The sequence below is a fragment of the Elephantulus edwardii genome, unplaced genomic scaffold (assembly GCF_000299155.1).
Source record: "Elephantulus edwardii isolate Elephantulus edwardi_28Jun2011 unplaced genomic scaffold, EleEdw1.0 scaffold00211, whole genome shotgun sequence".
In the NCBI taxonomy this organism is placed as follows: domain Eukaryota; kingdom Metazoa; phylum Chordata; class Mammalia; order Macroscelidea; family Macroscelididae; genus Elephantulus; species Elephantulus edwardii.
The window spans coordinates 3,097,394-3,121,816 of record NW_006399961.1 but is presented as its reverse complement, the minus strand read 5'-3'; the positions used below and the strand labels follow the sequence as shown (position 1 = coordinate 3,121,816).

Sequence of the window (24,423 nt, the reverse complement as noted above, 5' to 3'; positions counted from 1 at the left end):
GGGCTCAAAATGATTACCATTATTCTCACATTGTCATAGTTAAACAAACTTTTTATTGAAGTATGAAATATATTCAGAAAAGTGCACAAATTAGAATTGTTCACAGCCTAATGAATTTTCACAAAAGAGCCCAATCATATTTCCAACCTCTCATGCAAATGTCACCTCAGGAAGGCCCTCCCTGATTACCACCTTTCCCTGAATAACACCTACCTTCAATATACAATATAGTCTAATTATATAGGTATTGCTTACCCCCCTTTGCTTCAATGTTAGCTCCTAGAGGGATACACACACACACTAGGGATGATGGAGACTTAATGCCTTTGAGCTGTGGTGTTGGAGAAGAGTATTGGACTGCTAGGAAAACAAACAGGTTTATCCTGGAGAGGGTTAAACTGGGCTGCTCCTTGGAAGCAAGGATTCTGGACCTTCTCTGACATACTTTGGGCATGTTGCAAGGAGGAAACAGTCCTTGGAGAAGGACATCATGCTTGGGAGGGTGGAGGGACAGCGCAGGAGGGGAAGACCCTTGATAAGATGGATTGATTCAGTGACTGGGGTAATGGGGATAGGTGTGTCAGAGATGGTGAGATTGGCACAGGATAGGGCAGAGTTTAAGGCTGTTGTACATAGGGTCGCTATGAGTCGCAGGCAACTCGGCTATACAGCTCGATAAAAATGTGTCACTGAATGATTATCATCATCCTTTAAGTGCCTGTGTGCTGGAGCACAGCCAAGCCCCTGACCCCATGCATTTCTGGATTAGGTCACATTGGGCAGAGACTGGGCCTCAGAACTTGTCCTGATGGCTGCTGGAGCTCCAGTCCTGAGCTATGCAGAGTGTGTGCTCCACCTCTGCCTCCTGGTCCTCTAAGCTTCACTCCCACAGCCCTGCCCACCTTGATTTTCCATGCAGTTAAAGATTGTTTTGCTCACCCACCTACCCATCACCAAGTCCTGTGGATCAATCTAGTTCTGGGCCTTCCTCAAGGTCATGGTCACTCTTGACCTTGGCAGTGCTATATACATCCTTTGCTACATACATCCTCGGCTACATCTGGGGTGGGGGGCACCTGCCACTGGACTGCACCTGATCAATCACCCCGCTGGCTCTTGTTAACTGTCATGCCGTCTGTCTGACTCACAGGACCCCATGGGTGCAGAATGATGCTCTGTATTCAGGGCTATGGTTTCTCACCCAGCCTTAGGTGGGTAGTCGAGCCCTGAACCATTTGCACCACCTGGGGGACCTTGTTTTTTGACTTCCTACGCCTGGTTTGAATCCACCAGCTGCTCCATATGAGAATGATGGGCAATCTCCTTCCATGGGTTTGACACCCTCAGAAACCTTACTGGAGGGTCAGTTGTGGGCTGGTTCTGACTTGATGGTAACAACTCCCAGCTACAGGGGCTTTTTATTGTACTTCATAGTTTTCAAGAATCATTCTCCACATTTCCCTGACGGAGAACTTGAGGCAGCCTCTGGGGGGCCTAGCTGCTCAGGTCTTCTGACCCTTTGTCTCCAGGCACCGTGAGGGCAGCCAGTGCTAACCGTCTGCAGTTGCTCAACGTCCTAGTCAACTTTCTCCATCAAGTTCTTCAATAGGACTCTTCTTCAAGGTTCTGTTTCCCTCACACCAACAACCGCAGCCTGGAGAGCACTGTTGCTGAGCACTGAGGCGGGGTTCTGTTGTGAACCAAACCAAGTTCCTGCAGAAATGAATGGGGGAAAGAAGCACACGTCTTCACTCAGAGTGTGGTCAGGACAGCCTCTCTGAGGAGATGGAGGGGGCAGATGGTAAAGAGAGTTCTAAGAAGAAGGAACAAGTAAGTGCCTGGCTCCTTCTATAATCTCAAATTCATTGCCCTTGCGTCAGAGTACACCCATAGGCGACCCTCTGGCGGGCTTCTGGGGCTGGAAATCACCCTGGGGAAGATCGCTCATCTTTCTCCTACAGAAAATCCTGGTGGATCCAGACTGCCAGAGAGCCTGCCCTTTGCATTGGCAGAGCACTTCCCTATGGGCTATGCTTCCTGGAGGTCCTTCTTCTGTTGTTGTTAGGAGCCATCTGTCATAGTCACCATATGAACAATCGATCTGAACCTTGGCCTGTCCTGCACCATCATCATCTCCGAGAACATTTTTACAGACAGATGCCAACCCAGGATGACAAAGCTTTGTCTCGTGTACTGTAGGCATGCTGATGGTTTTTCCATGGAAAGAGACATCATGCTTGGAAAGGTGGAGGGTCAGCCAAAGAGAGGGAGACTCCCTAGTGAGATGGACTGGCACAGTGACTGTAGCCAGGGGCTCAGTGTGCCGGAGATGATGAGGATGGCACAGGATGGGACAGGGTTCAGCTCTAGGGTCGCTATGAGTCCTCAACGGCACCTAACAACAACAACTTCAGTCCACCTTGCTGAGGGTTTCCCTTCCTTTTCCTGACCCTCCACCTTTCTCAACAAGATTCCTTTTTCCAAGGACTGACCACTCCCAACAACACGCAAAAATTGTGTGAGAGTAATTTCCACCATCCTTGGTCTAAGGTGCACATTGTTTGCACTTTCTCCAGGACATATGTTTGCTCTGTTGGCAGTCCACGGACCGTTCGGGGTTCTTCTCCACCACCACACACCCATGCATTCGTTTCATGGCATCTCTATCCACTATTCAGCATTCAGAACCTGAGAAGGGCCGTTTTAGTCCCATTTTACAGACTCAGAAGCTGAGGCCCGGGGATGTTCCCGAATTGCAGAGTGGGCACTGAAAGCCCATGTTGGAATCCGCTAAGCCTGAACTCTGCCGGGTCCCAGATGGCGCCTCCTCACCCTTCCTTCCTCCAACGCTGTGACCTTAACTCGGCATGCGCTGGCCCCTCGCCACCCCACGTCCCCACTGTCCCACTTAGTTTTACTAGAGATGGAGAAAACTGGGGGCGCTTTCTAGGTCCTCGGGGCGCTGCGCCCAGCCTGGGTCCCAGCTTAGAGACTCCCCGCCGCCCCCGCGCGGCGTTAGGGACCCTCGGGGCCCGCCCCCGGCCGGCCCGCCGGCGCTGCCTCTGTCCATGGTCAAAGCAGCCGGGTAATCCGCCTTTCTCTTCCGCCCGCCGAGCCCCATTCATATTCTAATCACAGCGCGGCCGGCCCGCGAACGGCCACTTTATCGGGGCCCGCAGCCGGCCCCCCCACTTCCACTTCCAGCCCCTCAGCGCCTCGGCCCCCCCTCTGCACTTTAAACTCCGCCGGGGAGGGGGTTCCTGGGAAAACCTCGTCCCCCACTCGGACGCCGGGGCTTCTCATCAACTTGGCGACGGGTGGGAGGGGGTGGGGAAGGAGGGAGGGACTGTGCCCCAGACGGACTGACAGACAGAGTTAAGAGAAGAGGTGGGGGTGAACAGAGGGGCCACGGGGGATAGCGAGAGAGGGGGACCGGACCCTAGGGAAGGACAAAGAGACATGGGGGCCAGAGCTGGACAGAGACAACCGAAGAGGGAGGATGGAAATGCAGACACAGAGGATCAGAGAGGGACGCGGGGTTAGAGACCCACACGGGTGGGTGGGGGGGTGGGTGGGGGGGTGTGTGTGTGTGTGTGTGTGTGTGTGTGTGTGTGTGTGTGTAGGGGGGTGGACAGGAAGAAGGAAAGGCGAGGCCTGGAGAAGGAGGGGGACCCACAGAAAGTTCTGGAGGCAGCCAGCGGGGCCCCTCACCCCCTGCCTGCCCAGAGGCCTTCTGCAGCCCAGGTTGGAGGCTGGTGTCTCAGAGCTCCGGAGGGCCCCCCTCTTTACGCCTTTCCCACCCCTCAACTGGCAGCTCCAGGTCTGACTCGACTCCACGCGTGTCCGCGAGTCCGCGTGGGAACTCAGAGAACCAGCCCCTCTCGCTCTTCGGGCCCCGCAGCGGAAACTTAACCCAGGATGGGACTGAGGGGGCCACCGAGGAAGGAAGGGAGAGGGGCCCACTCGTGGGCGCAGAGGCGACTCCTCCAGCTTCCCGGGGTCCCTGCCCGCCCCCCCCTCCCCGCGCCGGGCGGGGTTTGGAAGGGGAGAATGAGGGGGAGGAGGGGGCCACATCTAAGCCAATTTTGATTTCGCCTATAATGAGTGCGGGCGAAGGCTGGAGAAGGCCTCTGGAACTTTAAATAAGAAAAACCTTGCTAATGCTATAATAGAAGGGGGAAGTCGGAGGGCTGGGATTGCGTCGCTCCGAGCCCCCCTTTTCTGAGGCGGCTTTTCTTATTCAAAACAGGCCCACAATGGGCTTCACAGAGCGCCTCGCCACGGCCCCATCTGACGAGCGGCCATTCATCAGGCCGGCTGGCCTATCAATGACATTGCTCCCATCGGGCTCCTATAAAATGATGCTTTTTCCCATGGAACATCCACAAACATTTTGACGGCTTTGGCTTTGCCCGGCTGGATTACGGAGTGTCCCCTCGCTCCCTCGCCCGCTTGCCTTCTCGCTCCTTCTCTGCGCGCTCACCCTGCGCTCGCTCTCTGCTTTTCTTCCTCCTCTTTTCTTTCTCTTTTCCCCCCTTTATCCACTCGCCCTCTCTCTGCGTCTCCCTCTCCTCCCTTCCCTCTGTTCCCTGCCTCCCTGGGCCTCTCTAGCGCAGGGGATCCCCAAACATCAGGACTTTTGGGGGGGCGCCCGTGCTGTCCATGGGAAGAGCATGCATTGTGGGTTACTGGAGGAACCCGACATGGATTCCACAGGTTAGTCCTGCCGCGGGGGCGGGGGGCCGCGGGAGGGAAGGAAGGCGAGGGAGAAGGGGAACTTTAGCAAGAGTTGCAAAAAAAAGTTCAGAGGCTTCAACTTGACAGTGGAACCCGGGGAGTGAAGGCAGAACCTGCAGAAGTTTCGCGTCGCGCGCGCTGAGAGCGGGGCGCACGCCCACGCGAACGCGGGGAAGAGTGTGCGCGTGCGTGGAAGTGCGCACGCGTGTGTGCGCGCGCGGAGGAAGGAGCGCGCGCCCATCGCCCCGGACACAAAGTCACGTAAAGACGCGCTGGCTCGCGGCGAGCTCGCTGCACCTCGGCCGCAACTTTGCGAGCCGCCCGCCCCCTCCCGGGCCCGGCTCCTCCCCCGGGTCTGGGGGCCTCGGGGCGCTCTGGGCCGCTGGTGGCGAGGAAGTCGAGCGGAACGGCCTCCAGGCGGGGGAGGGTGACCGCTTCGCTCCGGGCCCCGGGGAGGGAGGTGGGGACCTCAGCATCGGCCGGTGGGGACGCACATCTGGAGGGAGTGGCGGCGGCGAGCCTGGTGGTCCTGGGAATCCGCCCCGCAGGGGGCCATGCCGGGGAAGGGCACCGGTCCGCGCACTGCGCTCCGAGGCGCCGGCCCAGCTGCGAGGCCCGGCCACTGCGCACTCCTGTGCAGTTTGGGGGGGGGGGTCTTTTGGTGATAGGCGTCAGGTTTTGGGATGGCAGAGGCTTGCAGCAAAATGAGAAGTCAAAGACTCTTTATATACAGACAAAATTCCGGTATCTCAATTCTTTCTCCAAGAGAGCCTCAAGGCGCAGAGCTTTGAAGCCTCAGAACTGCTAGACCCAATTATGTCCCACACCCCTTTCCAGGTGGAAGTTCTCTGGAAGTTCACACCTTTTCCTAGTTGTTATCTCAGGGCTCACCTGCAGCCTTGAGTTTTCTTGGAGACATGGGTTTCCGAAGAGGCAGCCTGGCGGAGAGGGACTCAGTCTCCGCGGAGGGTGTCTGCGGTTTGCAGCGAGGAGCAACAAGTGGCTTTCCGCCTCGGCCACGTCCTAGCACAGTGCGTCTCCTTTCCCAGCGCAGACACCACACCAACATCTCCCCACTTCCCCCCACTAGACGGGCTGGGAACGAGTGTGCAGAGGGGCTGGGGGTCATGTGGGCATTGGCCAGGTTACTGCAGATAGGCTTCTACCACTGCGTATGGTGGGGACACTCGGCCCCTTTGTGGACATGTGGGGATGTGTCTGTTTCCACCGTAGTTGTCTATCTCTGATCCCAAAAAACAAGTCCGTTTCGGATTGAGCTCTGCGCCCCGGGCTGGGTATGGGTCCTTGGAGGGGCATAGAGACAGTTCCCAGATACGATGATAAACCATGACAATTTCAGGCAAAGAGAGGCATCTCTTTCCCGCATGTTTGGGTGCAGGGCGGCCGGCAGGCCCCACCCGGGTCTTGCCGCCCTCTGCAAAGCGAACTCGGGAAGAGAATTTCTTCTCCGTTTGAAAACAGAAGCGCTTGTGTCACTGTGCACCTTCTGAACACCCCAACTTTAGCATCGAATGTCCCAGAGCAAAATTAAACCCAGTTCCGCAGAATTAGAGCTCAGTCCTTACAAGGGGCCCACCAAGAGGATGAGGGCACCCTGCATTCCAAACTTACCCTGATACCGCTCAGGGGATGAGAGTCGTTCTCCAAACGCGCCTAGAGCCACGGGGCGGGCTGGGGGAGTTTCACCTCACGGGATTGGGGTGCTGTGGAAACATTCGTTTTAGTTTTCGATTTGGCCAACACTTCCACTTCGATCGCAAACACCCGAAAAAGTCTTTCCCAGCCCTCCCTCTCCCACCCCTTAGGTCACCAGCCTGAACGGAAATTCTTACGTTTTGGGGCAGAGGGACTGGTGGGAATGGCACGAGGTGCATTTCACTCGGGTTTGCCGGAAGTGGCTTGGTGTGGTGGGTCAAGGAACCCCACCTCACCTCCTAGAGAACTTAATCCAATTAGGTTCCCTGCCCCCCCTCCCCACCTTGTTATGTAAAAGAACGCTTCTTGGAGTACTTTGATTCCTTTTTTACGCACCATCAGAGCCAAGAACATTTAGCATTATTACTGTTTTATGCAGAAAGAGTTGAAACATCCCATTTCGATTTCGCCAGTGCCGGGTGAGTCAGGGGCTTCCAGGATCAGAGAGGCCACAGGCTGGGCCTCAATCCCCTCCTTTTAACGGGGAAAATCCCCGCGAAGTGCCTCGGGCCTGGGAGAGCAGTTTTGCAGGGGCCCAGCTCTAGTAGCCTGCCTTGGGGCCACTTCAGCGTGACCTGCGGAAATGCGCCCCTTTGTTCTGCGCACCGAGCCGGTAATATATTCCTCGAGTTTTCTCAAAATACTTTCAACAAGTGTGGGACGAAGACAATGGGCCCGTCGGGGGAGGCGGGGAACCGACGCGCGCCTCCAGGGCCCTTAGCTCTCTGGCTGAGCCTGACAAAGCGGGGCGCTCCGGTGGACTCTGCTCCGCCGCTCAATTTCGGGGAGCGCCGGCCACCAGTGCACGCTGTGTAGCTGGGGTGCTCTGCACCCGGCTTCACCGCAAACCCAGCAGCCATGGAGATCCAAGGGCAGGGACCCGGAGGCCGCGTGGCCCGCGAGCTCCACGCAGTTGTTGGCGGAGCCTCTTTAGGTCGCTGCGAGTCCAATCTAGTGGGCCGATCAGGCTGTGCTGTGTGCAGTTATTCTTACCTGGAAACTCGGGAAATGAGAGGCGAGAGTGTGAGAGAAACTTTGGGCCTCTGAGAACTTGTGCAAAATGCGCCGAGTTGGTGGCCCACATAACAGAAAAGTCACTTCTTGTGAGACCAGATGGTAGAGAAGCGCAGCCAAGCCTGAGCCGGAAACCTTTGCGTCTTCCCACTCGCTGTTGGATCTCCAAACCCTACAGCAGGGCAGCCAAAGCGCCCCAGAGCAAGAGCTGAGCACCCAGGGCCACGTCGATGAGAGGGCACACAGACCTGCGTTCCCACAAGGCAAAAGACCCTGTCTGGCTGTGGGGACACCTTTCGAAGTGAGGCACTGGCGCAGGGCCCCCAGGACAGAGCTGCCTCATAGCAAACAGGGCCCGATGCACCTGTGTCCGCTCTCCAAGGCACTGGGCAGGAGAAGCCGCTCTCAGTGGCTCAAAACGAGCCAGTACGCTCAGGGAAGTAGAGGGTCGAGCGTCTGAGCCTCGCTGAGAGCTCAAACTAAGCTGTCTGGCTCTCCCGAGGTGTCTGTGTATGTGTGTGTCTATAGCCTGCAAAGGGTTCCAGTGCGTTCCTCTTCCAGCTACCTGGTAGGCACCAGCCCCTGAGTTCGAAAGCAGGGTCCAGAGAGAGCCGCAAGGTCCCAGGGTCTAGCGGGTGCAGACGCAAGTCCCAGGACCCAGCCCTGGGAGGCCTGCATGCTGTCCTGGTGCTTTCCCTCTGGGGGCCTGGGGGCCCGGACTAGGACAAGTTTGCAGGGGCAGCCCTGCTGCCTGGGCCTGCCATCGCCACAGCGCCTGCTCCCCCCACCCCTTGCTCTGCACGTTGCCATGGAGACTGCTGGAAGTTGGTGGTGGAAAACAGACACTGCGCAAAGCAAAATATTATGAGTGCAGTTGGGGTGACTTCAGGGGGGCGGGGGACGGTAGGGCAGGAATGAGAGCCAGAGGCAGAGGCTGACAACAAAGAGCCGGGTGCAAGAAGGAGAGAGTTTACTCTGAGTCTCCCTGGCGCTGTGTGAGAGCTGGACCAGCCTGCTTGCCCAGGCACTGAGTTCCAGCGCCCCCTCCCCTTTCTCCAGCTGCCCTCTTCTCCACTCAGGCTTCTCTCCCAGCCTTCCTCAGCCCCTCAGTCTCAGCCCCCCGGGGAAGCACAACACACCTCCATAGAGTCACACCTCACCAGCGAAGGGTTCTGCCTTTTTCTCCCCACGACCTGAGGCTAAGTGTCTCATCTGCTTCTCAATCTGGGCTGAAGGCATGAGAGGCCAGGGAGGGCTGGAAAGAGAACAGCAGGAGGTTCCTGGTGGGAAGAAATCTGTATTATTATGCTTCTTCTCCACTTTGTACAGTGAACAGGCCCTGGGTTCTAATTTAGGCTCAGATAGAATTTCAGGTCAATCTTTCAGTCTTTCCAAGATTCCATTTCATTGCCTGGAATGGAAGGGGTGGCTCAAAGTCAGTCCTTGACTCTCTAACGGAATAGACCTGTCCTTCTGTCAAGTTGGCTTTATCACAGGTCAATGAAGTAATACTATGCCTCCTGCCTTCCTGCTCCGGACTTTGATCCACTGCAGGAGTGCTCAATCTCTCCCCTAAATTTAAAATATGGTTATTTGCCATCGAGGTGGAACCAATCCATAACTGACCCTCCAACCCTCCAGAGGATGTTGAAAGGTGGTAAATCGCATGGGAGGAGATTACCCTCTTTTCTCCTCAGAGCAGTTGGTGAATTAAAAATATGTGCCTTTAGGATTGTAGCCCAAATATATATAAGTTGTTGTTTTTGTTATGTGCTATTGAATCACTTGCAACTCATAGCAACCCTATATACAGCAACTTTGAACTCTGCTCTATCCTGAGCCAGTCTTATTCTCTCTGACACACTTAGCCCCATTACCCCAGTCACTGAATCAATCCATTTCTTCGAGGGTCTTCCTCTCTCCTGCTGTCTCTCCACCCTTCTAAACATGATGTCCCTAACCAAGGACTGGCCCTTCCTTGTAATATGCCCAAAGTATATCAGATGGAGCTTCAGAATCCTTGCCTCCAAGGAACAGTCTGGTTTCACCCTCTCTAGGCTGAACCTGTTTGTTCTCCTAGCAGTTTACAGTATATTCAATACTCTTCCCCAGCACCACAGCTCAAAGGCATCAATTTTCCTTCTGTCATCCCAAGTCATTGTCCAGCTTTCACCTGCACGCACGCACACACACACACACACACACACACACACACACACACATTCCTAGAAGTCATTTGGGATTTTAAGTAAAAAAACTTTAGATAACCACTTTCTAAATCTTTTCCTAGTGCTACTCCAACTGCTTTCTTTAGGTTTTTGTCCAACTCCCTACATCCCGAAAGGAATTGCTAGGAAATACTAGACTTCATGGGCTTAGTGGCAAGGAGTTTCTCTACCAACCCACAAGTCCATGCATGGTTTGAATCGGCCAGCTGCTATGCTTCGCAGGAGGAGGATAGGCAGTCTCTTCTGGAGTGATTTACTGCTTCTGAAAACTCGCTGGAGGGTCAGCTATGGGTCGGTTCGCATTCAATGGGACATGACAACAATTAGAGTTCATAAGGCCATGACCAGTGTCACCTTAGAAAACACTGGAATTCAGCATTGCAGACTCTCACATACGTGGGAGAGAAACACACACTGACCAGTGTGCCAGAATGTTGTCACCAAGGAAATCCCAACTCCATTGCTCTTCCCACCTGGCTACCCCGCCTGATGATGCTTGAGCAAAGGGACCGTCTCCCCTGCAAATGGCTGAGTTGGAGTTAAGTAATTAGTTAATGGGTTGGGCTGCTAACTGAAATGTTTGGCAGTCCAAGTCTACTCAGAGGCTTCTAAGAAGTCATTAAAATCCCTTCTGGAACACCTGTCCATTCCCCCCCCGCCCCCCCAGCTCTGACACACATGGGGCCGGGCCACCAGGGAATTAGCGCTAATGTCATGGCAAGTGGTTTTCATGGTCCATCTAAAATTCTGCCACTCGACTACATACTTGCATTTGTGTGTTTTTTCTGACATACACGTGACAGATATTGGAGCCTTAGTTTAGAAAGTGGTTTTACAAGGCATCCGTTTTCAAAAGAGGCAGTATTTAGATGGAGGCTTGTGTCAAGAGTAGGTTTCTTTTCCATTTCTAACATTGTTAGACTGTGACTCTAGGCCATGCTAGTATGTTTGTTTACCTTGGTGGCTTTGCCAAAAAGGGCGGAGAGGGCATCAAAGTGGGGACAGCAGGCAGTAAGATCTGCATTTCCATGGGCCTCTGGAGAGCCCATCCCTAGCTTTTTTAAGGTGTCCCTGAAGTTTCTCTAAGACTCTGCGGGATAGAAATTGTTGTTATTGTTTTCTGAACCACTCATGGCCGAGGATTTTGCCCATCTTTCTCCGACAGAGCAGCTGGTGGGTTTGAACCGCTTGCCTTTGGGTTGGCAGCGGAGCTCCTCACCAGTAAGCCACCAGAGTCCCCTGTGGGATAGAAAAGGTGGGAGAAGTTCCCGATGCCATTTTCATCCCCTCTACTCTATGTCATCTCTTTCAGTGATTTTATGAAGGCTTACGGGAGAGAGGACAAGTGCACAGAGATTACTACTGAGAGGTGTCAGGTATAAGAATACTCTGGGTTAATCCCACAGGGATTTAATGCTGTCGCATTTCCTGAGCACCTGCAGTGTGGCCGAGGTTGGAGAGGAAAACTGCTGTCCAGGTTCCTGCTGTCCACACCTCAGAATCTCCTAGAGGAGGAAGGCAGGACACACTGAGACTAGGAAGCCCCACAAGGAGTGGCAGATTAGAAATCTCTCGGAGCCTAGAGAGAAGGATGCTGTCTGTTGATGAGTGGCTTCATGTGTTAATCCCACAACCAGCATTTCCCCACGCATGAGTCAAGGCAGCTAATCACAATCCCACATTGTCCCTTTTTTAGGATAGAAGAGGGTCTAGAGCTTTCTCAAAGTCACAATCTGTATGTGGGAGAGCTAGATTGGAGACCAGGCAAGGGAAAGTCTATGCCACTGCTCTCCTCTCTTCACTTCATCCAGACATTCTGTAGGGCCAGACTACAGATAGCACTTGGTGACACCATTAAGCACCTTTGAATCCCATTTGGTTGAGAAGTGAACATGTGGGTGAAGGTAGTCGAATCATGGAATGTTGTCTTCTTGGGGCATCGTAGAAAATACCCTGAAGGAGTCTTATGAGCTTGCCTTTAAAGGGAATTTAAAAGAATGGTGGCCATGGAAGGTGTAGATTGTAACATGTAGGACTGCTAATTAAGAAAAAGTTAGCTGTTCGAATCCATCACTCACTCTATGGGAGAAAGATGGACAGTCTCCTATTATAAATATTTACAGCCTCAGAAACCCTATAAAAGATGCATGTAAAGCAACTGAAAATACTGTGGCTTGAATTAGATACACCTTAGTCTTTAAACTGATATCCTTGCTCTTTAGCACTTTCTTTGATAAAGCAGATTTTCTAAATGCAGCACATCTTTTGATTCCTTGACTGTAGATGTTGGTTGTGGATTAAAGTAAAATGAAATCCTTGAAATGTGACCTTTATTCCAGCTATGCTATTATTGGTCCAGAGGTGAGGGGGTTTTGTCTTCTTGATGTTGAGATGTGACCCATATTGAAGGCTGTACTCTAAGATCTTCATCAGTAAGTTCTTGACATCTTCTTTACTTTCTGCAAGGATGTTTGTTGCGCTTGTGCAGTGCGGATGACAAAAGGGGCAAGAGTTAGCATGCATTGCACGTTTACTGCACTTTGCTAAGCAGTTTTTCTTTAAATACATTATTTATATGATGTCCGCCACAACCCGTTCAAGAAGGAAATATTCCTATTTACTGTTTAATTGGAGAACCCAACAGCTTAGAGGCAAACCCCAGGTCAGAGCCAGAAGCAGAAGCACTCAAGGAGCTCCTAGGCCTTAGAAGCTGGACTGAAAAGATAAACTTTGCTTTACTGAGTGAGGGACAATCTTGCCACTACTTGATTCTGTGTCTCTAGCTTTCTCGAGTTGGAATTTAAGTAACAAGCCTAGCTTTTTGTTTGTATTTTAGATGTTTATGAAGTGTGAGGTGTGTGCTGTGCACTTTCAATCGGTTGTTGTTAGTTGCCACTGAGTCACCTCCAATTCATGCCAGCCTCATGCACAACAGAAGGAAACATCATTCCGTCCTGTGCCATCTTCACAACTTGTGTTGTGCATGCGTCCATTGCTGCAGTCACTGTGTGTCTGAGTGCCTTTCAACCCTAGAGTTGAGATACAGTGCACTGTATTAACAATATTTGTTGTCACCCTTAAGGTTTACATCGGCTGCTTTTTAGAAGTTGGTTGCCAGGCCTTTCTTCCTAGTCATTCTTAGTCCAAAAGCTCTTCTAAAACTTTCCATCCTGAATGACTCTCCTAGTAGTTGAAATACCAGTGTTGTCATAGCAAGACCTAGGTCACTAGAGTACAACACACTGACAAATGGGTCGTGGAAACACAGTATGAGCGGTAAGGAGCTCTCGTGGCTTAGTGGTTAGGAACTGCACTGCCAATGCAAGGTATGTGGTTCAAACCCACCACCAGTTTTCCCATGGTACACAACAACACCGACTTTTAAAACAACAAATATGGGTTATGAGTACCATTATTATACCCTTCTTCTTCTTCTTCTTTTTTTTTTTAATGAGAAACTGAGATCAAGAAAGACACCCAAGAAGTAGTAAGGTACAGAATCAGGATTTGAACCAATGTCCCTGAACTTAGTCTCTTGGGTTCCAAGGCCAACACTCTTCACCACGAAGCTCCAGTGACTTTCTCTTCCATTTTAGTGAATGAGGAGGGCTGCTGTGGAAGAGAGGCCCCAACAAGCATATGCCATTTGGGTGACATCAGAAGACTTGTTAATGTCTCTCTCAAGGAAAATGTTGGGATCATCCTTTAAACTAGAGAGACAAAATTGGAAATATTTGTTAGCAAAAGGAAAGAAAGAAATAAAACACTCCTGATTTTAGAAGTGGTGTGAACCACATGCTGTTGCTATTATCCGTCACTGAGTTGACTACAAACTCAGAGCAACTCTGTGAACAACAGACAGACCCACGCCCTATCCTGTGTCGTCCTCATGGCCTCGCCCATTGTCACGCTCAAGCCCACTGTGGTACTCACTCTGTCAGTTCACCTTGTGGAGAGTTTTCTGCTTTCTTGTTGACCCTTTACCTTTCCTAGCAGGATGTCTCTCTCCAAGGACTTCTTCCTCCTGAAAATAAGCCCAGAGTAAGAGAGATAATCCACCATTCTCGCCTCTAAGAAGCACTTGGCACTTCCTTCAAGGCATATTTGTTTGTTCTTTTGGCAGTTCATGGCATATTCAACACGTTTCGCTAGCATCACAATTCGAAGGCATTGAAAATCCTATGTCTTTCCTTAATCATTGTCCCAACTTTCAGATGCATAAGAAGCAACTGAAAATAGTATAGCTTGAATCAGGTGCACCTCAGTCCTTAAACTGACATCCTTGCTCTTTAGAATTTTGGAGAGGTCCTTACAGTATATTTCTCCAGTGCAACCTGTCTTTTGATCTCTTGACTGTGTTGGTTGTGGATCCAAGTAAAATGAAGTAACTGACAGCTTCAGTCTTTTCTCCATCTGTCATGATGTTACCTGTTGGTCCAGTGGTGAGGATTTTGCTTGTTGGTGTTGAAATGTAAGCCATATTAAAGACTGTAGCCTTTGACCTTCTGCAGTAACTGCTGCAACCCTTCTGTACTTTCTCCAGCCTATGAATTGTATAGTAGTCCTCTTTGAGATTCATCTGAATATTATAGTTAGCATTTGCTTTGCTTTTGAGAATTGAGGTTTCCTTCATGCTTACATACAGACCTGCTTTAGTAAGTGTATCTTAGAACTGCCACTAAGGAGACAGAAGCCACTAGGTAATGTGACAATAATATATGTAGCCTTTAGAGAATCTAGCAAGTAATGTTTTGCAGCCAGAAAGACCTTCATAGAAGTATGTTAACAAAGCCTTCTGGTGCATGTAAATGTGACACAATAAAATGAACACGAACTTTACAATCAGATAGAGCAAGTTTTAAATTACAGCTTCATTATATTTCTGGCTGTATGACCCAAGGCAGGTTACTTAATGTTTCTGTTCTTAATTTTCTTCTTTGTTAAAAGAGTTTACCCTCATCTCCTAGGATCATCGTGACACTCCAGTGATATTGTCTGTGTTAACAATGTAATTTAGTACCTGGATCATAGTGATTTCTCAGTAAATGCCAGATATTATTTTTATGAAAAATAATTATCCATCTTTCTTGGGTCCTACCCTAGGTGTCTATTTGGGGTAGGAGATAATAATTCTAAAATGGCTTGTTGTAGCACATCTAGGTATTTGCAATAGTAGGTAGACATGGACTTTGTGGCTTTTAAATTTTTATTCTGTTGGTGGTGATGACATACATGGCAAAACACACATCTGTACAACATGCAAAATTTCTACATGCAAAACTCACTAGCATTGATTGCATTCTTTGAGCTGTCTAACTATTCTCACCATCCTTTTTCTAAGCTGTTTTCCCTTTAACATAAAATCACTGCCCCCCTCAGGTTCCTCACTCATCTTTCTAGCTGGTGTTGACACTTTGATCCCATATACATAATTCTTTCAAAAGCACAAGGCACAAGGCCCAAGGCCAACCTTTTTTTACCACTGTTGTATAGCTGAGCTTCCAGCAGGTTTTCAGAGGCAGTACACAGCATGGGAGGAGATTGCCTATCTTCCTCCCACTGAGAAGATGGGGGATTGAAACATTTCGGTTGGCAGCACAATACTGACACTACCAGACCTTCCTCGAATTTTACTAGTGAAGCTAAACTATTGTTCGGTTTTAAGATAAGGGCAAGGGAGACCCAGGCTTCCTTCGTTTGGATGTCGAAATAAATAATTCTTTTCCAAATGATTTCAATGAAGGTTTCTTTAATTTTTCATTTGTCTGCTTTCCCCGAGAACAGGCTCTTTAATGTGTTCTGTTGGCAGGGAGTTCATTCATTCATATGTTTTCTAATCTGTTCAAGGATGTCTGGAGGGGTAACTCTTCTTGACTTGAATTTCAATTGCATGAGGCTCTGGTGGCTTAATGGTAAGGAGTTGTGCTGCCAACCCAAAGGCCGCTCTTGAAGAGGAAGATGGACAGTTTTCTCCAGGGCAGTTTACAGCCTTTGAAAACCACCTGAGGCTCAACTGTGAGTTGATTCGGACTTGATTGTCCATGACAACCACATCTCCAAGAAACAACAAATGTGTGTCTCTGGTGGAGACCGCTCCACAGCTCCTGGTCACTCTCTGTTCTGGAATGTCATGACCTAGATTCTTCGTTTCCCTTTTTCGTCCTTGAAGTTAAAACCATCACTGTTTTAAAAGCATTGCACTTGGTTTTCAGTAGGTAGGAAACATCTTCGAATGAGCCCATCCACAGAGGCTCACTTTAAGTGGCATTTTAAAGTTTAATTCTCTTTTGATTTCCTTGTTAGAATGCTGCTTGTATTCACCCTGCTCCTTAAATTCCCAGTTGTTTATCGGTTTCACTTTTGTCTGGAATTTTTTTTTTTTAAACCACCGCTGACATTTTGGAAATGTTAAGAGTTTTCCTTAAGAGAAAGAGAAATGTGTAAGGTGTAGAAAAGAAGGGAATGTAGCCATTGTGATTTTGGTTAAATTTGGTCCAAAGTAGGCAACTCGGGCTGGATTGACTCTACCTGGTAGATTATGTGGCTTCTGCAGTCAACGCCTATCATCAGAGCAAGATCGCACAATAATACAGATAGTTGCCACTTCTGTGGTTGGTTGATTCTCGTAAAAACACGGTCTTCCTCTAGCCCATCAACAATTAGGAGACACATGGATATAGGCACGTTGTGTCTTCCCGATGCTGATTGTTTGGTGTTGATATAAAAGGAAGCTTTTGAAAAAGCAGCAACTGCAGGCAAGACTAGTTAGCACTTGGGAGTCTTTGTGCTTTCTGGCTGTCCAATTGTGCTAAAGGTCAGCGTCGTTTAGATGCAGCCTGCATGAGGTGGCTGGATCGAGCACATTTTTACTTAAGCAGAATGGAGGATTGCCACGCCAGGAGCATCGATGCCCTAAAGCCTCCAGGTTGGAGAAAATGCCCCATTGTTCAAGACATGTGAACTGCTCTTTGAACTGGATTGCCAACCTTAACCTTGAACAATCTAAAGAGGAATTATTAATACCAATTAATTACAAATTGTGCCACCAAACCATTATCTAATATTTATAGTACAAATGCTCTTGATGAAGATCATCGGCTTGACTTTAAATCTTGCTGGCTCTGTGAAACCATTGCAAGTTATATTAGATTTTGGTGGTGGGAGAGTTTCTTTGAATGCTACCACTATATATTTTTTAACATTAGTTAATATATTATTAATTTTCAACATTAGCATCAACATTTTTGTTTAGCCACATACCACCTATTTCTAAAATGATTTCTCTAAATTAGAGATGGTTGTGTAATAATTTATCTTTTATGTGCTATTTCTACATGCTTCTGGGAAGGTCAAGTTCCTATCAAAGTTGTTAGGGTTTTAAATAGTTCCCTAGTTGGGGTCCATGGCATAAAGGAAACGTATTTGTGGTAGAATTCATTGATCACTTTAAACTCTTTGCCAAGTTTTCTTTGTGGAGGAAAATTCTCTGCTCCATTGAAAGAGAAAATCAACTAATTCTGTGGGACTCTTATCTGATGGTTCAAAGGGCTCAAAGACCTGTTTTTAAGCGTTTTATTTCTTTTACATGACTGTTGCTTTTCCCAAAAGGCAAAGTAACCTCTCCATCAAATGTTGTTTGACATCATAGAAATGAAACAAGCAATGCCAGCTAAGCGCCTTGGGTTTTTGCAAGCAAGCGGGGAAAGGGTGTGTGGAAGTCTGAGACTGTAAACTGGACTCGCTGGAAAGCAGCTTTCTAAAGCTGTGAGTGGTTGGAAGAGGGCCTTTGGTCTCCGTGAACTTTTTATTTTCAGTTCAGTGGGCAGAGGTTTTGAGGTTGCCGTGGTGTGGGGAAGGGATCTTTTTAAAAAGGCCAAATTTTTAGAAAGGGGAAAAAAAAAAGATTACTGCTTTTCTCCTAATGGAAGCTCAGTTTTAAAGTTTGGAAACTTTGCTGTGATTACTAGAAGGGATTACGTCTCTGCTTCGTTGGAGTTTCCTCTGGTGCCCAGGCTGGTGGTATTTTCCTTCTGGGCCACCTGGCAGGGCACGGTGGAGGCGGAGCTGGGCGTGGGAGAGTCGTGCAGGCCAGGTCCCGCGTGCGCCAGGGAGTGGGGGTCACCCCCGGAAGAATCCAAGAACTGGGGGATTTAAGCAGAAGGAGTATTGGTGAATTCTTGATTTGGTCTATACTTTTTTCCCCCCTTGATATTAATTGGATTTAGAAGGCGCTCTGGTGCCATGTGAGCTTGGACATGTTGCTAGGAGAGGTTATTTCTTGGGTAAGGACTTCATGCTTGGAAAGGTGGCGGGGTCAGCGAAAGAGAGGAAGACCTGCAGGGAGATGCGGATTGACACGGTGACTGCAGCAATGGGCTTGAGTGTGTCAGAGATGATGAGGATGGCACAGGATGGGACAGGGCTCAGAGCTGTTGCCCATAGGGTCACTTATGGAACACACTTGACTGGTCAACAGCTAACAACATCAGCTGGTGCAACGGAGCCTTTCATGTGGTGCAGTTAACGGAGGTGGGAACCCACTAACTGCTCCACAGGAAACAGGTGGACTGTTTTCTTGGTTAAAGACTACAGCCTCCAGAACCCAACAGAGACCCTCCAGGAGTCAGAATGATTCATCCGCAGGGTGCGATCAGAAGGAAAAAGAAAACACTCAAACGGTATTTATCAAATATCTTAATCTGGAGTGCCGGGGCAGAATTGAAAAAAAAAAAATACACTCAAACTATCAGTCCTCAGGAGTCCTCGGCTGTTGCAAACAACTAATGAACGCAAGCTGCTAATGGAACAGGCTGGAGGTTTGTGATCTTGCTGAAGTTCCTTGGAAGAAAGGCCTGGCAGTCCACTTGCCCAAAAGCAGCCACTGAAAAATCTATGGAGCACCCAGTTCTGCTATACACTCAGAGGGATGCTAGGAGTTGGGATTGACAGGATGGTAAATGGGTCACCTGGAACCGAAAGGCTGCTTTTGAAACAGTAGACAAGACAAGGCAAGGAAGGCAGGGGAGGAGGGAGTGGTGCACTGTGCTAAGTGCTTATGCAGACTCCCTCATTTAATGCTGTTAGGGACCTCTCCAAAGTACTGAAGAGCAATGGTGTCTCTCTGGAGACTAAGGTGCGTCTGATATAGGCCATGGTTTTTGCTATCACTTGTTATGCATCAGAGAGTTGGACAGTGACTAAGGAGGATAGAAGGAGAATTGGTGCCTTTGAACTGTGGTGCTGGAGAAGAGTATTGAGGGGACCATGGACTGCTAGGAAAATAAACAGATTCATCCTGGAGAGGGTTAAACTGGGCTGCTCCTTGGAAGCAAGGATTCTGAGGCTCCGTCTAACATACTTTGGACATGTTGTGAGGAGAGACCGGTCCTTGGAGAGGGACATCATGCTTGGGAGGGTGGAGGGACAGTGCAGGAGGGGAAGGACCTCTGTGAGGTGGATTGATTCAATGACTGGGGTAATTGGGATGTGTGTGTCAGAGACAGTGTGATTGGCACAGGACAGAGCAGAGTTGAGGGCTGTTGTACATAGGGTCGCTATGAGTCACTATGAGTCGAGCAAAGCTATGGCACCAATCCCATTTCACAGATGGAGAAACTGAGGTAGAGGGCCTATTGTTAGACTGTCCCAGGCCAAGGCAGGATTTGGAGCCAGCTTATTCCCATATAAAGTGAGACGGCTGCCTTGCTTCCCTACCCCTGGGAACTGGAAGGGCTTTAGACAAAGAAGTACCTGCCGCCCACCTCTCCACGCATAGAGGGGCTCAGGAGGACAGCTCACTCCTTGCCCTGGTGGGAGACAGGGTTCACACTGCAGTTCTGTAGAGCTGCTGTCACATGTATTAGTGGGCGTCTGCCTGCCACAGGCACCTCACTGTGACTTTGGCAGCCGTCTGCCGACAGAGGACGCCCACGGGTGCCCCTTCCCATGGGGACACCTCCACGACGCATGCGCCTTTTATCTCAAATCATTTTCGGAGTTTCTGAGTTCATCCAGCCACCACTGCTAACTGGGTAGCTGTCTCCCTGCCTGACAGTTACTTTTGGGGGCTTTAACATCGCACACACACCACTATCCAGAATTTTCTTTGCCCCTGTTTACTATAGATGCCAGAGTGGCATCCACTTCTGAAATAGCTTGCCTCCGGACTCGATGAATGTGGAGAAATGATGAAAGTTATACAAGTGTTCAGGTCTTTTGTTCAAAGGTCGCTATGAGTCTTCTACGACTCGACGGTACGTAACAACAACAACTACATAAAAAAGCATGATGTCCTTCTCCAAGAAATAGCCTCTAGCAACATACCCCTAGCAACATGCCCAGAGTATGTGAGAGGAAGCTTTGTTATCTTTGCCTCCAGCGAGCACTCTGGCTACACCTTTTCCAACATACATCTGTTTGTTCTTTTGGCCGTTCATGGGTTACTCAGTCATCTTCTCCAACATCACAGCTCAAACAGCTCAAAGTCACCAATTCTTCTTCTTTCATCCTTATTAATTGACCAGAAGGACATCATTCTTAGAAAGGTGGGTGGTCAGTGATAGAAAGGAAGACACTTAACTGGATGGATTGACACAGTGACTGCAGCAATGGGCTCAAATGTGTCAGAGATCATTAGGAATGCACAGGATAGGTCAGGGTTCAGGTTGCTATTGGTTGTGCTCAACTCGATGGCACCCAACAACAAAATAATAAAAATACTAACATAACAGTGCCTTCAATTTGCAGTTGCCATTTGCAAATAGGAAGGTGGTTTTAATCATGCCTGTTCTGGGTTCTGATAGACCTGGGGAGAAATGGCTTTGTCATTGGCTGGCTGGCTGGCTGGCTGAACCCGGTAAGTCGTGGAACCTCTCTAAGCCTCAGTTTGCTTGTCAGTGACATGGGCCCCGGGCTCTTAGGTGGTGCAAACAATGAATATGCTCAGCAACTAATTGAATGGTGGGCAGTTCGAATTTACCCAGAGGTGCCTCAGAAGAAAGGCCTGGTGATAGACTTTAGGAAAAATCAGCCATTGATGGACCTGTGGTGCACAGTTCTACACTGACACACATGGGCCACTAGGAGTCAGAGTGCTCCTGTCATACGGTACTGGGAGAACAAAGTGATGCTGAAGAGGTATCAGCACCGGGCTATATCACAGGGCTACACAAAGAAAACCACCTATGTTCATGGAAAGAGTCCACTGTGGTTTTTAGATCTCATAACTCTGCAAGCTAGGCTTAGTCCTTTCCAGTTTTTGCTGTGTGGATCATAACAAATGATGGCTAATGTTCAGAAGAATAGGAAATCTCAGAACACTTAATTGTATTCATATGCAATCTGAACAGAACAAGCAAACACTGCATGGTTAAAAATCAGAATAGTTGTGCGTCAGTGTTGTATCCTCTATCTGTATCTATTCAATCTGAATGCTGAACAAACACTCTGAGAAACAGGACTATGTGAAGAAGAAGGCGGCATCAGGATTGGAGGAAGACTCGTCAATAACATGTGTTATGTAGATGACACAACTTTGCTTGCCAGAAGTTGGTGAGAATGGCCAGGACTGGGCAGGGTTTTATTCTGTGGCACGGAGATGAGGCAGAACCAACTACAGTATAAACAATATAACAGAGTAACAGGGAGCTCTGGTAGCCTAGTTGTAAGAAGCTGCTCTGAAATCTCAAAGGCATGCACTTCAAATCCACCAGCTGCTGTGTGGGAGAAGGATGGGCCTTCTCTTCCTGTGTGATTTATAGCTATGGATTGGTTCTGACTTGATGGTACTCAATAACAACAATATAAGGAAAAATAGAATATAGAATATCATTATCAAATAACACTCCAATATCTGACCTGACATGCAATACTGTCAGTGATATTATTTAGACTATTAGTCGAATAGGGAGCTCTGGTGGCTTTGTGGAAAGGAATTGTGCTGCCAACATAAAGGTATGCAGTTTGAATCCACCAGTTGGGAGAAAGATGGGCAGTCTCCTCCCATGCCGTGTATTGCCTCTGAAATCCCACTCGAGGGTCAGCTATGGGTCAGTTTCAACATGACAACAACAATGACAACATTAGTCAAATATACACACCAACCAGTAGGCCACCAGGGTTCCCTACGAAGAGCAAAGGTTAAGAAATTGAGAATTTCTGTCCATTTCTGCAGTCTGAAATGGACTGAACCCACAGTCAAGATGCATTAATAGTAATAACTGGTGCTCGCTTTGGCAGTATATATACTAAAATTGGAACGATACAGAGAAGATCAGCATGGCCCCTGCATGAGGATGATATGCAAATTCGTGAAGCATTCCGTATTTTCAAACTAAGAAAAGAGGGGATAGAAATGGACACTGCATTTAAATAGATGAGGGAAAGAACTGTCTATAAGAAATATATGATTAGGTATTGTTTGTACGACAACAGTTCAAAATAAGAGGTGCATAACAAAGTGACCTGGGGTGCAGGAATGAGGGAGGAAATGAAAGAATTCAACAATGGAAGAATCTTTTTAAAGAAAAAAACCAACCGGAGATGGGTAGGGAGGAAAATGTGCAATGAGTGAATAGAAATCCAACTTATCTATACATTTTCATTAAAATGTCAATAAAAATTAATAATAACTGCTGATTAGAATGAAAACGTTAGAAACAAAGGAGTGGCTGTCATTGTTGTTAAGTGCTGTCAAATAGAGTACAACCCACAGCGAGCTTAGGAACGAGAGATCTGAACCCTGTCCTGTGCCATCCTCATCATGTTTTATACACCTAAGTCCATTGCTGCAGCCACTGGGTTAATCCATCTTTCTAATGATCTTCCTTTCTTTTGTCAACCCTCTACCTTTCTAAGCAAAATAACCCCTCTCAACAATATGCCCAAAACGTGTGAGATGAAGCTTTGTCGTCTTTGCCTCCAAGGAGCATTCTGGCTGCACTTCGTCCAGTGCAAGAAGCACAAGAAGGACTTAGTCGGAAAATAAGTCCTTAATGATAGAAATGAGACAGGAGATGGAATGATGCAGCTTTGAGTGACCATTGACTTATTCACTGAAAACATTTAAAAAAAATCATGAATGACAATACATTTGTGAACTCTACCTGATTAAATATGCAGGAAGCAAGTCAAATTTACCTATGGAAAGAGATGGCAGAGAAACTCGGAGTTGCTGTGGGTCACATCATCAATTGCTGATATGCAAATGAAGCTAAAGAAAATGAAAACAAGTCCATGGGATGTTGAGTATTCTTTTCCAACACCATAGTTGAAAGACATTGATTCCTCTTCTGTCATCCTTATTCAATGCCAGATTTCCGACACACAGCAGGTGATTGAGAAGACTGTGGCTTTAATCAGGAACACCTTAGTCTTTAAACTGACCTCGTTGCTCTTTAAGACTTTGGAAAGTTCCCTGATGGTCGACTTTCCTAAAGCTGCATGTCTCTTGATCTCCTGACTGCCGATACTTAGGGGTGCTGGTTATGGATCCAAATAAGATAAAATAATTGGCAATTTCAGTTTTTTCTCCCTCTATCATGATATTGCCTATTGGCCTAAGGGTGAAGATTTTTGTCTTCTTGATGTATTGGAAGCTGTAGTCTTTGATCTTCTACTGCAGATCCTCCAAGTCCCCCTCCTTTCGTCCAAGGTTGTGCCATTTGCATAGCATAGGTTTTTGGTGAATCTTCCTCTGATGCCACCCTCTCCCTCTTAAAGTACAGTATCTCGAATTCTTTGCTTAGTATACAGATCGAATAGGGATGGAAATAGGACACAACCCTGATTTTAAATATCATATTTGGATTGAAAGCTTTGAAACTGTATGTTCTGTGTCATGATTCATGCGCTTAACTACTAAGCCATTATTTTTTTCCTATTCCTTTTCTTTAGCATTTTTTCATTTTTATTAATTTTAATAAACATTTACAGAGATTTTGGATTTCCATTCATTCATTGCTGCACTTAAGCCATAATTTTAAAAAAGGGGGAACTAAAGGTTCTGTCATAAACTAGTACCTGATGTTAGAGTGCTGGCATGTATTGACAATTTGCCCTCTGCTGGTGCTGTGCTTAGGAGTCCTGAGGGCGTGACATTTAAGTGCTCTGCTATTAACCAAAGGTTGACAGTTCAAACCCCCGCAGATCTGCTCCCACAGAGACTAGTCTAGAAAACCCTATGGGAGTATCCTGCTTGCTTCACGGGGTCCCTGTGAGTTGAAGGTAGGCTCCCAGACCCCTAAGAACAACCCTGCCTGGGTTCTCCACTTACACCTGCTCTTCTCGTGTGTGTTATAGATCTCACCTCATTATGATGTTGCTGGTGTGTTGAACTCACAGCTATTCTACTCACAGCAGAACTGAACCTTGGCCCAGTCTGTGCCATCCTCACAATCTCCGACAACATTGGAGCTCATTGTTAGTGTCACCGTGTCACTGTGATGAGGGAGGCAGGTTCTTATCATCCACCACTTGCCCTTGGACCCTGATGTTTAGAGAAGTTGAGTCATTTGTCCAAGGCCACGTAACTAGTACATCTTAAGACTGTTTGTTTGTTGTTAGAAAACCTCTCTGCTGTCCTTTTTTCTCGCTGGTGATTCTCAGCACATTGTTCAAAAGGGGGGAATAAAAGAAAAAGATATAAATGGAAGAATCCATTAAGGAATATCAGTGCAATAGATGATTGATCCTCTCCTGAAAGAGGCGAAGACCTTGGCACGGGGGGGGG

The 24,423-nt window shown here is 48.2% G+C and overlaps 1 protein-coding gene across 1 annotated transcript in view; it reads left to right on the top strand.

Annotated features, from left to right (window-relative positions):
- Window positions 1-4,288: 4,288 nt before the first annotated feature.
- The window catches only part of RFX4 (regulatory factor X, 4 (influences HLA class II expression)), a 292,151-nt gene continuing 272,016 nt past the window's right edge, over window positions 4,289-24,423 (top strand). The window contains exon 1 of the mRNA XM_006897540.1: window positions 4,289-4,716. Within this exon, the coding sequence (XP_006897602.1) occupies window positions 4,674-4,716 (43 nt within the window). The 5' untranslated portion in view covers window positions 4,289-4,673. The remainder of the gene's footprint in view (window positions 4,717-24,423) is intronic.